The 17530-nt window shown below is 39.0% G+C and overlaps 1 protein-coding gene across 6 annotated transcripts in view; it reads right to left on the bottom strand.

Annotated features, from left to right (window-relative positions):
• Positions 1-228: 228 nt before the first annotated feature.
• The window catches only part of TRIM37 (tripartite motif containing 37), a 123801-nt gene continuing 106499 nt past the window's right edge, over positions 229-17530 (bottom strand). For 4 of the 6 annotated variants that reach the window (XM_074388083.1, XM_074388085.1, XM_039477047.2 and 1 more), the window contains 3 exons: positions 15021-15139; positions 4006-4122; positions 229-1468 (listed from right to left, as the gene is read on the bottom strand). In XM_074388083.1, the coding sequence (XP_074244184.1) occupies positions 1386-1468; positions 4006-4122; positions 15021-15139 (319 nt within the window). In that variant the 3' untranslated portion in view covers positions 229-1385. Of the gene's footprint in view, positions 1469-4005; positions 4150-15020; positions 15140-17530 lie in introns of all 6 variants that reach the window. The other 2 variants (XM_039477046.2, XM_074388082.1) reach the window with 1 other exon arrangement.

Genomic DNA, 17530 nt, shown 5'->3' with positions numbered 1-17530 from the left:
TAAATACAAAAGGAAGGTAATGAAGAAATCTTTTGGTCTTTCAGGTTTATTGTAATTATAGTTTATTATAATTTTAGAATGACTGGGATCAACGCTAGGCATCACTCCTTACCATGAAACTAAACACAAAACAATCAAATGTTTGAATCTTCTCTATACTACTAAACAGCCACAGGCAATGAGTAGAAAAAAGGGTTTCTGGTCCCAATTTAATAAATAGCAGAGGCATATTTTCTCAAGTTGATTTTATTTAAAAAAGTGCAAACTATTCTGAACAAAAGTAAACTGAGTCACAGCATTCAGCAAGACATCAGACACGGAAAAGTGAACAATATTCACTAAGTAAAATACAGCAGATGTCTCTCACATGTATAATTATCATGCTTTGTCAATAGTCTCTTAGTCAACTTTCAATGTAATTTCCACAATACATAGCAGCTCAAACACAAATGCAGGAGCACAACGGCAAAGTGTGGCAACTGTTTCGGGCTAATTATAAGTATGAAAGAAAGTCTTTTATCAGTTTCACTTTCATGTAAGTCACTGTGCAACATGAATGAATCTTTAAATGTGTTGACACTGAAATCAATGTCCAACTAATGAAAATAAAAAAAGGCAGGCTTTAAAATATTTGTTGCACTACAATTGTATGGTAAGAGGCAGAAAAAAATGAAACAATTTTAAATAATCGTAGATGTGTTTACAGGATCAAGAACAGAACAAGTCCATGTTAATTCATTTAAAATTACACTTGCAGAATTCACACAACAGAAAGATTACATGCCAATAAACAGTGTGCCTGTACTTGAAATAATGAGAGAAGATACCTACCCAAAGAGGAGACTCAGTCTAGTGTTACTTCAGTTACTCACATAAAGTGTCTACAGGGCAGAATCTGTTCATAAGCAATTGTTCTGTTCACTAATCTATAGGCACTAATGGAACTGTAACTGAAGTGTAATTAAAACCCCAAATATAAAGGTGGTCATTTAAACACAACTAAGCTCTAGCCAAAGACAGTAGAGCACCAATGCCGAGCAGGTTACTGAGGGCATGCATGACTTGCGGGTACATTTTCTGGCAGTTAACCGACCTCTGTTGTAGTAGACAACTGCCTTTTGTGAATGCACACATTTGCTATATTAATAGAGAACTACACTGTCATTTCCTTACATTACAAAGAACTGTTCCCAAACTGTTTTTTTCCATGTACTACTGTGATCTTATTCTAAATTGTGCCACCTTCCGACAGTTTCCAAATTACTATTTCAGGTAATGAAAAAGTAAGACCAAATCTATTATCTGACTGATGACAAATCTGAGCACCAACCATAGCAAAATTCAGGGTCAAGGTAGCTTGCAAGTCAGTTCTCTTGATTTGGCAATTACCTTCCACTGTTTTCATCTGTATTGAAGCCGAGATCTTCAGGGCCTATTTGTTCACCATCAGGAAAACTGGAATGTGTACCTATGAATAAAAAAATAAATAATTTAAAATTTAAAAGCATATAACAGGAGGAATATTTTCCTTCCCAAGTCTTTAAATGATTTTACCAAATGTGTTATTTAAGTGATAAAGATATGCTGGGTTGTAAACAAATCTCTGTCTTCAGAGAATTTGTGATCTTAGTCAGATATAAGCAAACACAAAGAAAAAATAAAGGAGAAAAAACAAAATGTGTAACAGACACCCACAATTAAAAGATGATAGGAATTGTCTCATTTTGTCCTCCTGGGGACAATGTTGGGGCAGCTTAAGAAGGGAACAAGAAGCAATGATGTATATTCTCAAGCTTCAAGACCTGATAAACATAAAACCTATTTCAAAGCCAGTTAAATTACACATGCAAGTTATCACAAAAACCACCAGCACTCCAAATAACTTGCACAAAATTTGGATGCTTCTTTTAGAAGCAGAGGAAGTTAATAAAGATGCCTTAGTACTTACAAATCATCAAATGCTTGGTTCTGTACTGAAAAAGTTACCAGAACACCAGGAAAATATGTAAAATATAAAGCAGACAATTAGCACAGACTTGACAATGTTGTCACTCTAGGATATCTCGCAGAGGAATGTTCAGATTGATTATTAAGGCCTCTGGGTAACTTTAAATGTGTATTTCTCTAATTTGACAGTATATCCTTTTATGGATTAATCTATATTCCAGAAAATTGCTTCACAGCAGAATGCTTATGTTATATCCACATGACAGAATATTAGGTTGCCATAAAATAAAGTTTATGAAATTTTAAATAACTTAAAAATATATTTAAGTGAAAAACGCGAATACAAAACTACTTATAAAATATTTAGGTAGGGCTGGCGTGGTAGCTCACATCTGTATCCCCAGCACTTTGGGAGGCTGAGGTGGGCAGATCACCTGAGGTCAGGAGTTTGAGACCAGGCTGGCCAACATGGTGAAGACTAAAAAATACAAAAATACTGTCTCTACTAAAAAATACAAAAAATAGCTGGATATGGTGGCACGTGCCTGTTGTCCCAGCTACACAGGAGGCTGAGGTGGGAGAATTGCTTGAACCTGGGAGACAGAGGTTGCAGTGAGCTGAGATTAAGCCACTGCAATTCAGCCTGGGAGACAGAGCAAGGCTCCGTCTCAAAAAAAAAAAAAAAAAAAAAAAAAAAAAAAAAAAAAAAATTTAGGTAGAAGAAATGCAAATGAGAACAGAAAAAAAAAAAAAAGGTAAAATATTAACAGTAGGTTTCTCTTGTTGAGTTTTTTTCCTAGTAACTTTTTTGAAGATAGGAGATAATAAAAATTGATTTCATAATCTTCATGTATTTCTAAGAAATCAGAAAAGGTTATTTTAAAAGTTATCTTAGAGTAGGCTAGAAAAATCTCTGAAAAAAAAATAAAAATAAAATAAAAATAAAAAAAATAAAAAAAAAACCCAAACATCTAGTCTCCCCAGGGGTTGCGAATCATTTGCTATGAAAGGTAGATAGTAAATATTTAGGCATTGTAGGCCACAAAATGGACTATGTTGAAAATTATTCTTTGGGCAGGGCGTGGTAGCTCATGCCTGTAATGCTAGTACTTTGGGAGGCTGAGGTGGGTGGATCACAAGGTCAGGAGTTCAAAACCAGCCTAGCCAAGATGGTGAAACCCCATCTCTACTAAATATATAAAAAAAAATTAGTCGGGTACGGTGGTGTGTGCCAGTAATCCCAACTACTCATGAGGTGGAGGCAGGAGAATCACTTGAACCCAGGAGGCGGAGTTTGCAGTGAGCCAAGATCGTGCCACGGTACTCCAGCCTGATTAACAGAGCAAGACTCGGCCGGGCGCGGTGGCTCACGCCTGTAATCCCAGCACTTTGGGAGGCCGAGGCGGGTGGATCACGAGGTCAGGAGATCGAGACCATCCTGGTCAACATTGGGAAACCCCGTCTCTACTAAAAATACAAAAAATTAGCTGGGCATGGTGGTGCACGCCTGTAGTCCCAGCTACTCGGGAGGCTGAGGCAGGAGAATTGCCTGAACCCAGGAGGCGGAGATTGCGGTGAGCCGAGATCACGCCATTGCACTCCAGCCTGGGTAACAAGAGCGAAACTCCATCTCAAAAAAAATAAAAAAAAAAATAAAAAAACAGAGCAAGACTCTGTCTTGAGGGGGAAAAGAAGAAAATTCTTCTTGGTTTCTTTTGCTTGTTTTTTAAGACTCTTTACCTCTCTACAAAGTAAAAACCATTCTCAGGTCATGGACTATATAAAAGCAGGTTGTGGACCCCTTCTCTACCCAGTAAATAGTACTCATGAGGTGCAACTAAGTCAAATATTACCAACTATGCTTTTTCAGTACTCACCATAATAGTTCAACAAAGAATGCTGTCTCACAAATGACAATAATTAAAAAAAAAAAGAAGTAGAAGCAAAAGAAGCAAAAGCAGCAGAGCAGAAGTAGTAGAAGTAGCAGCAGCAGAAGAAGAAAGAGAAGCAGCAACGGTGGTTTTATTAATCTGTGTAAAATGACATCATGTGTTGCACCTTCATCCAGGGGCTGTGTCATGACCATGAAAGAGTCGTGAAACCCGCCCACACTGGTGTGCTCTTCCTGCTCCTCATTCTCAGTGTCACATTCAATGTCACTGTCGCTACTCATTCCTGGCAGGAAGGAAGGAGAACATGTTTCTGAAAAGAAACCACTGTTAGTGAAAGGAAACAGAAATCTCCTTATCTAACCTGAGACTCCTAATTGAATTTTACATGGAATGTCAAGAATTCAATAAACTAAACAAAGACAAAAGTAACCATACAAACGTAGATTCTCTTTAGCTATTTATAGCAGTGGTTTTATTTTTGTTCTCGAAGTTCAAAATTGCCCTTTCCACAGTACCTGAAAGTTACAATTTGAAACCAGTATTAATTTCATTATATTGAAAATTTCTTTTTTCTAAATCAAACACTGCTTTTTTTCAGTCACAAGAGGTAACAGGAATTCTTTTAATCCTGACTCATTATAGACATAATTATAGTCCCTAGCCTAAAACATATACAAATATAAACATATTATACAAATACACATGGTATATGAATATTAGAAATCCTAGCAATTCTAATAATACATTAGTTTGTATTCTAATTGGACATCTACTTTTTTGTGTGTATGCCATTTGATTTTCATTTATTTTTATTTTTTGAAAGACAGGGTCTCTGTCAACCTTGGCTGGGTTGCAGTGGCCTGATCATAGCTCACTGCAGCCTCAACCTCCTGAGCTCAAGTGATACTCCTGCCCTAGCCTCCCAAGTAGATAGGACCACAGGTACATGAAACCATGCCTTGCCAATTTAATTAAAAAAATTTTTTTGCAGGGACAGGGTCTTGCTATAATATGTTGCCCAGGCTGGTCTTGAACTCCTGGGCTTAAGAAGAGATCCTCTCACTTTAACCTCCAGAAAGATAAACTTTCATTAGTGGGTCAGGGGCCACAATTGCCCTGGAGAGCTACATGTGAGTATCTTTAAAATTCTGAGATGGGGTCTTACTCTGTCTCCCAGACTGGAGTGCAATGGCGTAATCTCAGCTCACTGTAACCTCTGCCTCCTAGGTTGAAGCGATTCTCCTGCCTCAGCCTCCTGGGTAGGTGGGATTACAGGGGCCTGCCACTGCACCCAGCTAATTTTTGTATTTTTTAGCAGAGATGGGGTTTCACCATGTTGGCCAGGCTGGTCTGTAACTCCTGACCTCAGGTGATCTACTGGCCTAAGTCTCCCAAAGTGCTGGGAGTACAGGTGTGAGCCACCATGCCTGGTCCATGTGAGGATTTCTTTTTTTTAATCTTTTTATTTTTATTTATTTATTTTTTAGAGATGGGGTCTCGTTATGTTGCCCAGGCTGGAGTCCAGTGGCTATTCACAGACAACGATCCCACTACTGATCAGCACGGGAGTTTTGACCTGCTCTGTTTCCGACCTGCCTGGTTCACCCCTCCTTAGGCAACCTGGTGGTCCCCTGCTCCCAAGATGTCACAATATTGATGCCGAACTTAGTGCAGACACCCGACTGGCATAGTGCACTACAGCCCAGAACTCCTGAACTCAAGTGATCCTCCAGTCTCAGCCTCCGGAGTAGCTGGGACTACAGGCACGTGCCACCGTGCCTGGCCACATGAGGATTTTTAACACTGCTTAGCGATAGAAAAAGGGACCCGTCACAGAAAGGGAACTGGAAGGGAGACTAAAACCCCACCCCCTGCATAATGTTAAAATTTGTTTGTTTTTTTTAGACAGGGTCTCACTCTGTTACCCAGGCTGGATACAGTGGTACAATATGGCTCACTGCAGCCTTGACCTCCCGGCGCTCAGGTAATCCTCCCACCTCAGCCTCCCAACAGGCGCACACCACCAAACCTGGCTAACTCTTATTTTTTTGGTAGAGACAGGATTTCACCATGTTGCCCAGACTGGTCTTCAACTCCTGAGCTAAAGCAATCCACTTGCTTTGGCCTCCTAAAGTGGTGGTGTTATAGTCATAAGCCACCATGCCAGGCCACTGCTAAAATTCTTATTGAAAGAAGAGGCTAGAAAAAATCTCTGCCTACTGGCATAGGAAAATAGCAAGGAACTTTGTTTCTACTGGGCTCTGAAGAGGGAGAAGAAAGTCTCACCTCTAAATTGAAAGTAAAATTTATGTGCCTAATTTAGGTTTGGGATTTAAGGTTGAGGTTCACATTTCAAAAAATTAACATAAAAATTGTTCAGGATCTAGTGTTATTTGAATAAAGCAAAAGTAAAATCCTCTCCAGAAGGAAGGTTCTAGGTACAATGGAGGAAGAACATTCCAACCTATCTTTCCCAATTAAAAGTAGCAATAAAACCTGGAGAGATGGATGGTATAGTAATTTAAGGATGTTCATAGTTATTTACTTTGAAAAGTAAATAGAAACAGGCATACTGATGAGGCCTGATTTTGAATGACAACAAAACTGGCAGACTGGTGAAACAAGACCCAGAGTATTTAAAAAAAACAAAAACAAAAACCTAATGAAAATGTCCAGGATATAACCCAAAATTACTCAGCATATGAAAAACCAGGAAAAGTCAACCACAGATACTAATGATGAGATGACACAGATGTTTGGAATTATTTAAAAAGTGCTATAAAGCCAGATAAAAATGCTCATCAGCCAGGCCTGGCAGCACATGCCTCCAGTTCAGCTACTTGAAAGGCTGAGGCAGGAGGATCACTTGAGGCCAGGAGTTTGACACTAGCCTGGGCAACATAGCAATGCCTCATCTCTACTAAAAAAAATTAAAACTTAGCCAGGAACAGTGATGCGCACCAGCAATTGTCCTAGCTACTAGGGAGGCTAAGGAGGGAGGCTCATTTGAGCCCAGGAGTTCAAGGCTGCAGTGAGCTGTGACTGTACCATTGTACTGCAGCCTGGGCAACAGAACACAAGACTCTGCAGAACAGAGGAAGGAAGGAAGGAAGGAAAAACTGAGAAACAAAAGGATAAACGGACTGGTCTAAGTTGTGCCAAACAGACTGCCATAGAGATAGCAAAAATAACAAAGGAGAGACAATAGATAAAAGGAAAAAAGGTGAAAATTTTGAGGAATTATAAAAAACACTCTGAAGAAAATCACATACAACATATCAAAATTTGTGTGATGTGACTATAGCAGTGCTTAAAGAGAAAATTATGCCATTAAATGTTTATATTAGAAGAGAAAATACCTCAAATCAATTATCTAAACTTCTACTTTAAGAAACTAGAAAAAGTAAATTAAACCCAAAGCAAGTAAAAGTAAGGAAATAATAGAAAACATAATAAAATGAGCAGGGAAACAAAAAAACTCTAATGAAACAAAATGGTGTTTCTTTGAAAAGATAAAGTTAAAAGCCCCTAGGTATATTTACTAACCAAAAAAAAGAGCAAACAAAATTTCCAATAGCAGGAATGAAAGAGGACATCAACTATATATTCTATAAACAGTAAAATATAATACTATATTTTATTAAAATTTATTTTATTATATTTAAATATTAAAATATATTTTTAAAAAATTATATTAAAATCTAGTATTTTAAATTTTTATTAAAATATAATAAAATACTATAAATAACTCATGAAACCAAAAACAGATGAAATGAACACATTTTTTCACAGATAAAACTACCAGGCCGGGCGCGGTGGCTCAAGCCTGTAATCCCAGCACTTTGGGAAGCCGAGGCGGGTGGATCACAAGGTCAAGAGATCGAGACCATCCTGGTCAACATGGTGAAACCCTGTCTCTACTAAAAATACAAAAAACAAAAACAAAAAACAAAAAACTACCAAAGCTTACTCAAGGAAAAACAAATAGGTATTTTAACTCTTAAAGAAATAAAATCTGTTTTACTTTAAAAAGCTTCTGAAAAGATAACCGTGGCCCCACATGGCTTCAGTGGTGCATTCTTCCTTTTCTGTTTCCAAGAAGAGTTTGGTTAGCATTATTTCTGCCTTAAATGTTCAGAAATCGTCTCCATCATCAGCAAAGAAAAAAACAACAAAAAACCAAAAAACCCAAACTTGCCTGTTCTAAAGAATGAAGAGTTTACAACAATCTTATGAGGTAGGAGGGAAAAAAAAAAAAAAAAAGAGCAAAGAGACCATTAAAGAGACTTTAATGATTAGAGACCATAACTAGCTAGCTCTGTGAAGTACCACTTCCACCTTGTGGCCCTTCATGGAACTGTTGCTGAAAACACTAAAACCACACTGAGCTGAATCAAGGCACAAATTTGATTTCTTAGTAGTAGTGTTTCTTAATTCCCAACAATACCAATCTTCAGGATTCAAAAACAATGAACTGGAATTCTGTGGAATTCCAAAAATCAAAATTATTCTTTTTAAAAAAGTTATTATTTAAATACATTTTTCAAACTCTTCATTCATTACATGTTTGTTTTTGGTTTTTTTTTTTTTTTTTTTTTTTTTTAAATTTTTTTTTGAGAGGAAGTCTCACTCTGTCACCCAGGCCGGAGTGCAGTGGCATGATCTCGGCTCACTGCAACCTCTGCCTCCTGGGTTCATGCAATTCTCCTGCCTCAGCCTCCTAACTAGCTGGGATTACAGGCATGCACCACCACGCCTGGCTAATTTTTTTGTATTTTTAGTATTTTCAGTAGAGATGAAGTTTCACCATATTGGTCAGGCTGCTGGTCAACTTCTGATCTTGTGATCTGCCCCCCTCGGACTCCTAAAGCGCTGGGATTATAGGTGTGAGTCACAGCACCCAGCCTACATGTGTATCTTTTAAAAAATCATTCAATTAGTATTTATAAGAACTGAGGCCTATAGTGAATATTCAAATGCTAGACTGAATGTGGGTATTACTGGGTAGTATGTGAATAATGTAATATTTAGGACTCAGCAAAGTTTAAAATACTGTGCAGAATCACATGTCAAAAATGCTAATATAAGGATTTTGCTTCAAAATCTATTTCTTGGAACACCACTCAATTTTATTAAGTATACTGTGTGTAAACTCATTAATATTTACTTAGCAGCAGACAGGGCCATGAACACACATAAAATGGCAATATTTATCATGAGGACTGATTTGTAATCACTTCTTTCCAAGGAGCTCCTGTTGACTTTAACCTTTGATTCCAGGAATCAGTATTTCTAGTTTTTACTTTCAACTTGCCCTAACTAGATTCCTTCAAATCAGTAATGTTTCTGTGTTGTTAAAATTCTAATTTTTCTAATTATTCTAAATTCTAATTATTCAAAAAAAACCATACATTTCTCAAGAAATGCTAGAAAGAAATTCCTGCATGAAAACACCTGGTCAAAGCACCTTTGTGAATGTAAAGAAAAAGGCAAGTTGCAGGATGTCAATGATGGCAATTACAAGATACTATTAATTGTAAGAAACTTCAGAGATTGTTAATGCAAAAGAAATCTGCATCGTATTAATCTACCAATTATCTACCAAATTTTTTGAGCACCTTCTACCTACGTGCTCAGTAAAGCTAACTTGAGTTATAACTCCCATAAATCAAGTTGCTCAAATTTCAGATCCTTAAAAAATATATTAACCACCTGATATAGTTGACACTTTGTATTCTAGTCACTAACAATTTATCTGCCTTTCCCCTTTCGAAGAGGACCGTGATATTGTTCAGGTATTTTTCATTCTTCCACTAAGCCATGTGGAATGAGTTGGGGAGGGAGACCAAATAACTGGACTTGGCTGGCAAGGCGCGGTGGCTCACACTTGTAATCCCAGCACTTTCAGAGGCAGAGGCGGGTGCACTGCCCGAGGTCAGGAGCTCGAGACCAGCCTGGTGAAACCCTCTCTCTACTAAAAATAAAAAATTAGCCAGGCATGTGGCAAGCACCTGTAATCCCAGGTACTCAGGTGGCTGAGGCAGGAGAATCGCTTGAACCCAGGAGACGGAGATTGCAGTGAGCCGAAATCATGCCACTGCACTCCAGCCTATGTGACAGAGCAAGACTCGATCTCCAAAAACAAAAAAACTGGACTTGGACCATTTTCCTTGACAATGGCTGACGAGATAGAAGAGGAATTTGTTGAGATGCTCTGAGAAAGGTTTTCCTTGTTGCTAGAGATATATAAAACAATCTTCTCCCACTCCCAGAATGCTATTCTGACTCTGATGTCTTGTACTACAGCAATCATCTTACCATCGAGAAGAGCTAAGCCTCTCACTGAGAAAGTAAGGATAGGGTGAAAGATAAAACAACACCCCAACTCCATGCCACACACACACACACACAAAAGGCAAGTTCCTGATGACACTGAGCAGCTAAATTTTCTAATTCTGAAACTGCTCTATCACAGTTAGGTATATCTTCTTATTATTAGGAGACTTGTTAATATAAGAGAGTTAATTTTCCTCTTTGTTCAAGTCAAGTTATTTTTCAGTAAATTTTGTTAAAGGCATCTTAATCATTACCCTAAATGATCAGCAATGGCAGGCCATCAGACTCTGTATTCCTCTTAAAGAGGCTGCCAGCAAGGGTTCTGGCAGATGTGCCAAGGCTTTTCCCTGGATGATGTTTTGAGTACCCCTGATTTAACTGAAGGGGGTTTGTGCTACTTCAGCAAGAACTCAGAGAGCAAAGCCTTCAGTTTTAAAAAGAACAAGAAATAACCTGGCCTACCTACAGTTCTGCAGGTTATCAAATGAAAGAAAAAATAAGTCAACCTTTTCAACATCAGGTCATTAAACCAAAGACTAATACAACCAAAGGTTTCCCAAACGGTTCCAGCAAAAAGAAAAAGGCCTGCTTATGACTATCATGTCTAAGAAAAAAGTTATTTTTAAACTGATGCTTAAGAGCAATTAAGAGACACATTAGTAGTCCCAAATTCCCAGCCAGTACCACAAAGAATGCCTTATTTTAAGGTTCTTCAGACAGCCCTCTCTTTGAGAAAGAGGGAGAACCCCACAGTGATTTGACACAGAATATCTTTTTGTGTTTGGCTCAAATAAAGTGTCTTGTTTTTCCTAAGCATGGATACAAGACAAATCCATTCAACTACTAAGGCTTACAGGTATGTAAGGGTTTCCTGAGAACTTACTCTTGCCGATGATAAAATAATACTGGCAGCAGTGAGCAAGACCACATTCTCCTCGAGAAACAGAGCTGACGGCAAGAGGCAGAGGGCTTCCTTTGTCTCCTATACTACCTTCTCTCAGCCTCATCAACTAGTCTCCTTCTCATGGTCTATCCTGGGACTCGGAAGTAACAACAAATTACAAGAGTGTATTTCTGTGTCACTGCTGATTTAAACATTCACAGCAAATTTTCTTATTGAGTTCTAGGCGCTTAATAGCACAACACCCCATATATAAATTCAGTGTTACTGAATAACACTGACCACTTAACTCTGAATCCCACATGAATAATTCCATTCTTTGAAAGACTTGTAAAATGTACTGTAGATCTTAACTATGGCCAAGCAAAATGCCTTTCTTCAGTTTAGGATAAGCTGTCCATTAGCTTTAAATAAGAAATGAAACTACTGTCAAAAAGTTCCAGTGTTTTCTGTGCTGACCAACTATTTTACATATAAAAGTTAGTTCTGAAATAATGTAAATTGATAAATTGGAGGCTGAAATTAAGTTCAAATTGGCTGCATGTGGTGGCTCATTCCTGTAACCCAGCACTTTGGGAAGCTGACGCAGAAGGATCATTTGAGTCCAGGAGTTTAAGACCAGCCTGAGCAACGCAGCAAGACCAAGTCTCCATAAAAAATTAAAAAAAAAAAAAAAAAGTCCAAATCACTGTACTTAAATTAACATGCTTCTTACCAATTTTCCTGCCCCAGGTCCACATACGTCATTCCCACCCCCAAATCCATTCTCCGCAATGCAGTTGGAGTAGAAATTTTAAAGCACCACTTCTTAGATCCTATTCAAATGACAAAGTTCAAATTCTAGCCGGTACATACCACGTAACTCTTCATGAGCTAACCTCTGTCTGTCTCCATTCTGGCTTCTCTTTTACCAGTACTCACCTGGCTAACTTCTACTCATCCCTTAGGATGATCTTTCCAAGGGTGGCCTAGGGACTAGGTTAGCAGAGAGGCGACAGTTAAGAGCACTGGCTCTAGGTTCAAATTCTAGCTCTTCCAATTTCTTTTTTTTTTTTTTCCCAAGATGGAGTCTTGCTCTGTCACCCAGGCTGGAGTTCAATGGTACAATCTTGGCTCAATGCAACCTCCACCTCCTGGGTTCAAGCGATTCTCCTGCCTCAGACTCTTGAGTGATTACAAGAGCATGCCACCATGCCCGGCTGATTTTTCTTTTTTTTTTTTTTCTGAGACGGAGTTTCACTCTTGTTAACCAGGCTGGAGTGCAATGGCGCGATCTCGGCTCACCGCAGCCTCCGCCTCCTGGGTTCAGGCAATTCTCCTGCCTCAGCCTCCTGAGTAGCTGGGATTACAGGCACGCGCCACCATGCCCAGCTACTTTTTTGTATTTTTAGTAGAGACGGGGTTTCACCATGTTGACCAGGATGGTCTCGATCTCTTGACCTCGTGATCCACCTGCCTCAGCATCCCAAAGTGCTGGGATTACAGGCTTGAGCCACCCTGATTTTTCTATTTTTAGTAGAGATGGGGTTTCACCATGTTGGCCAGGCTGGTCTCAAACTCCTAACCTCAGGTGATCTGCCTGCCTCAGCCTCCCCAAAATGCTGGGATTAGAGGCCTGAGTCACCGCGCCCGACCTTCCAATTTCTAACCCCGTGACTTTGTGTAACGTAAATTACATCTCTAGGCCTCAGCTTGCTTATCTGTAAAACTGGGTTAACAAAAGTAATTATCATGTAGTTATTTTGAGAATAACATAATACTGGTAGTCTTTAACATAGTAAGAACTTAGTATTATCTATTATTTTTATTACATATCTCATATTTGAGCTGCCTCTACAACTTATCACAGCACTCATTGTTCTGTATTATAACTGGCTATTAGTCTCCCCAACATCTAACCATTGGTTTTCACCTGCTCTCCCTGCCACCCTCCTACCACTACCACCACACATAACTAACACACCTGAAAATTACAACTTGTTTCTATTAGTAACTGTGGCCCACTCTGGCAAGTGATTCTCAAGGAGTGGTAACCTCTGGTTGAGAATTATTTAGTTCAACTACTGGTTCTTGACTGGGGATAATTTTGCCTCCCAGGAAACATTTGGCAATGTCTAGAGACATTTTTGGTTGTTGTACCACTACTGGTAACTAGTGGTTAAAAGCTGAGGATGCTGCTAAACATTCTACAATGCAGAGAACAGCCCCTGTACAATAAAGAATTATGTGGCCTAAATAACAGTGGTGCTAACATGGAGAAACTCTGAACTAAACGGTAGTTTCAGAAATTTTATCACTGGCATTGACTGTAACATCTGGTAAATTAGACATTTAATAAATGTTGCATGAAAAAAAAATGAGTTTGTTATTTATCATCTGAGATGGAAGTCTCACTGTCGTCCAGGCTGAGTGCAGTGGCACAATTTTGGCTCACTGCAACCTCCACCTTCTGGGTTCAAGCAATTCTCCTGCCTCAGCCTCCCAAGTAGCTGGGATTACAGGTGTCTATTACCACACCTAGCTAATTTTTATATATTTAGTAAAGATGGGTGTCACTATGTTTGCAAGGCTGGTCTCAAACTCCTGACCTCAAGTGATCCACCTGCCTTGGCCTCCCAAAGTCCTGGGATTACAGGCATGAGCCACTGTGCTTGGCAGAAAAAAAAAAAAATGCGCTTGTAATTCCAGCATATTCGGTAGTAATTTAAGCTACTAGAATCCAACATATATGGAGACACATAGAAAGTAACTTTTTCCCAAAGGCCCTTTCTATAAAGATCATCGATCATAATATTTCTTGATGTTTTAACAATAAACACATCATTTAAAAAATGTTTTCTATTTAATCTCTTCTACTGAAATAATGATGCCCACACAGGAGCACCAACTAAAAAGACCAAAATGTTTAGTGTTCTTTAATTGAGAAACCTGAAAATGTCACCGCCCACACACCCTCTCTTAGGGCAGCCAAGTAGATGCTGGCACCTGTATGTGTGCTTTGAGCTACAATTCATCAATCATTGATACTCAAATGAGTGCAGAGGTGGAAGGTGGTAGAATTTCGCTAAGAAATAAAAAAATTACAAGGCCAAACATCATTAAGAGAGTTGACATTCTTTTCTGCCAAACTTATAAAGGACACAGCAAGGGCAATACACATAACCTTGTTCCACGCACCTCTGTTGCCCCAAATTGCAAAATGTCTTCTATGCTTTTAGATAAACAATAATGAACTTGGAAGAACACACAGAAAAAACACTAGAAAGTTTAATTGAGAACAAGCTGAGGTCAGTCATCATAAGGGATTTAAAAATGGTTAAAGCTTGGAATGCTTCTTTTAAAAAAGCCATCTACAGACACTAATTAAGACTGACTTAAAAAGATATTTAATATTATTCTAATTAGTTGCTTTGGGGCACATCTTCCCCACTAGACTGTGAACCTATCTAATTCAACTTTGTATTAATAAATACAGCAGGCCAGGCGTGGTGGCTCACGCCTGTAATCCAAGCACTTTGGAGGCCAAGGTGGGCGGATCACTTGAGGTCGGGAGTTCAAGACTAGCCTGACCAACACGGTGAAATCCCATCTTTTAAATAAATAAATAAATAAATACAGCAAAAATTTGATGCCTGGTATGTAGGTGCCTTAACACATTTATTTACTGAACAGATAAACTAGATGCAGATTTTTCTTTCTCCCTTTCTAGTAAGGCATGTCCTTTTATATAGTAACTTAGCCATTTAGCCTTCCTCTGAATTTAATATTTTAGCAAATCAAATTCAGTGGCACAAGGAATGCTGTATTCAGATCAAGTACATCAAATAGCAGATCTCAGTAACATTTCCATGAAACCAACCCCTCCCAATCACTACCACCACCCACTACCAAAAAAGGGACAGAATTCTCCCTTCCTGCTTACTTATAAGGTTATCATTCCTTACCTTCTTCAGGGGCAGCTGAGGCTCCCTCAGGTAGTACAGGCTGTAACTCTCCAGTTTCAGAATTATTTTCCAAATCAGTCATCTGCAGTCCTTCCAGATGACCTCCTTTAGCATTAGCCCTCAAAGAAGAAAACAACTTGATATTTTTATATCAGTAATAAGTGACAAAATCATCTTTTTTTTTTTTTTTTTTTTTTTTCAGATGAAGTCTCGCACTGTCCCCCGGGCTAGAGTGCAATGGCATGATCTTGGCTCACCCTAACCTCTGCCTCCTGGGTTCATGCAATTCTGCCTCAGCCTCTCAAGTAGCTGGGATTATAGGCACACACCACCATATCCAGCTAATTTTTTATATTTTTAGTAGAGGTGGGGTTTCACTATGTTGGCCAGACTGGTCTCGAACTCCTGTCCTTGCGATCTGCCCGTCTAGGCCTCCCGAAGTGTTGGGATTACAGGCATGAGCCACTGTACTCGAAAAATAATCTACATTTTCTTTTTGAACTGAGCACCAAACTAAGTAGGGTATATGCTCTGGTGTTAAACACTAAATTTCAAATTTTATCTTAAAATATTTCACTAAGTGCCGGCCACAGTGGCTCACATCTGCAGTCCTAGCACTTCAGGAGGCTGAAGCAGGCAGATCACCTGAGGTCAGGAGTTCAGGAGGACCAGCCTGGCCAAGATGGTAAAATCGTGTCTCTACTAAAAATACAAAATTAGCCAGGCATGGTGGTGGGCACTTGTAATTCCAGCTACTTGGGACGCTAAGATAGAGAATTGCTTGAACCTGGGAGGTAGAGGTTGCCGTGAGCTGAGATTCCGTCACTGCACTCCAGCCTGGGCAAGAGAGTGAAACTCCATCTCAAAAAAAAGTTATGAAACGGTGGATTATATCAATATTAGTATTCTGGTTGTGAAACTGTATTTCTCCCCTAATCTTATCATTGGGGAGAAAAGGTAAGTACAAAGGATCTCTCTGTATTACTTCTTACAACTGCATGTGAACCTATAATTAGCTCACTGAAACTGTAACTTAAATATAAATTGAAGTTTTAAATAATATGTTCTAATAAGAAAGACTTCTGAGATATATTATTATTTTTTGAGATAGAGTCTTACTCTGTCACCCAGGCTAGAGTGCAGTGATGCAGTCTCAGCTCACTGCAACCTCCGCCTCCTGGGCTCAAGCGATTCTCCTGCCTCAGCCTCCCAAGTAGCTGAGATTACAGATATCCATCACCATGCCTGGCTAATGTTTGTGTTTTGTTTTTAGTAGAGACGGTGTTTCGACATGATGGCGAGGCTGATCTTGAACTCCTGAACTCAAGTGATCTGCCGACCTCGGCTTCCCACAGTGCTGGAGTTACAGGTGTGAGCCACTGCATCTGGCCTGAGATACACTATTCAATGAGAAAACAAAGTACACCTTGTATTAAAAAAGCTACATAGTCATTAGCTGGGCATGGTGGCGCGTGCCTGTAATCCCAGCTACTCAGGAGGCTGAGGCAGGAGAATTGCCTGAACCCAGGAGGCGGCGGTTTCGGTGAGCCGAGATCGCGCCATTGCACTCCAGCCTGGGTAACAAGAGCGAAACTCGGTCTCAAAAAAAAAAAAGCTACATAGTCAACAGTTCCTTAAATATACACAAAAACTGAGAAGACACAGCATACATGAAAACTTAAGAACAGCATGAATGTATATGGGCAGAGGATTGGACAACTAGGTTGTGGGAGATAAGGATGGGAAATTTTTCACTTATTCTTTTTTTTTCTTTCATTTTGAAACACTTATCATTAGTATTTAATATTTATTTTTTATTTAAAAAGGTCTTACTATGTTGCCCAGGATGACCTTGAACTCCTGGGCTCAAGCAATCCTCTTGCCTCAGCCTCTGAAAGTGCTGGGATTACAGGTGTGAGCCACTGTGCCCATCCTTTCATTAGTATTTAAACTTTCTGCTCGCACTACTTTAGATCAGGCAGGGATAAAAGACATGAGCTGGATAGCACCTACATGAACCAGGCTGGCAGATACAATCAACTGTAAAATGAGGATCATTGCTAAGACCTGCAGACGTTTGTACAGGATTTTACATTCTAGGGGAAAAAAACTACGTTCATGTATATTTGATGACTAAAGGCAGATAAAAAGATCTCCATAGCACATAAAATGTAAGAGCTAGTTGCAGCTTTAATCTGAAGGAATGTACATTACATCAGGCTACGTAATAGGTAGGGAAGACAAGATAATCTCCAGTGATTTTAACACCTTTCTACTACTGAAACTTATGCTACAAGGGAAAGCTAAGCCACCAACTGATCTTGTAGTTTTGGTAATAGGTCAGACTTTGACTATATAAAATTAAACTTAAAGGGTGTTCATCTTTCTCCAATTTAGTTCAATTCTTTTTAAAATCTCGAAAATAGAACTGTTTCATTGTTTAAATTTAGAAATAGGTTTAATATCCATAAAATATATCAACAGATGTATATTAATGGCTCATCCACCAC

Source organism: Saimiri boliviensis, chromosome 17, assembly GCF_048565385.1.
Source record: "Saimiri boliviensis isolate mSaiBol1 chromosome 17, mSaiBol1.pri, whole genome shotgun sequence".
Lineage (NCBI taxonomy): Eukaryota > Metazoa > Chordata > Mammalia > Primates > Cebidae > Saimiri > Saimiri boliviensis.
The sequence above is the reverse complement of the archived record's forward strand: the minus strand, read 5'-3'. Positions and strand labels throughout refer to the sequence as shown.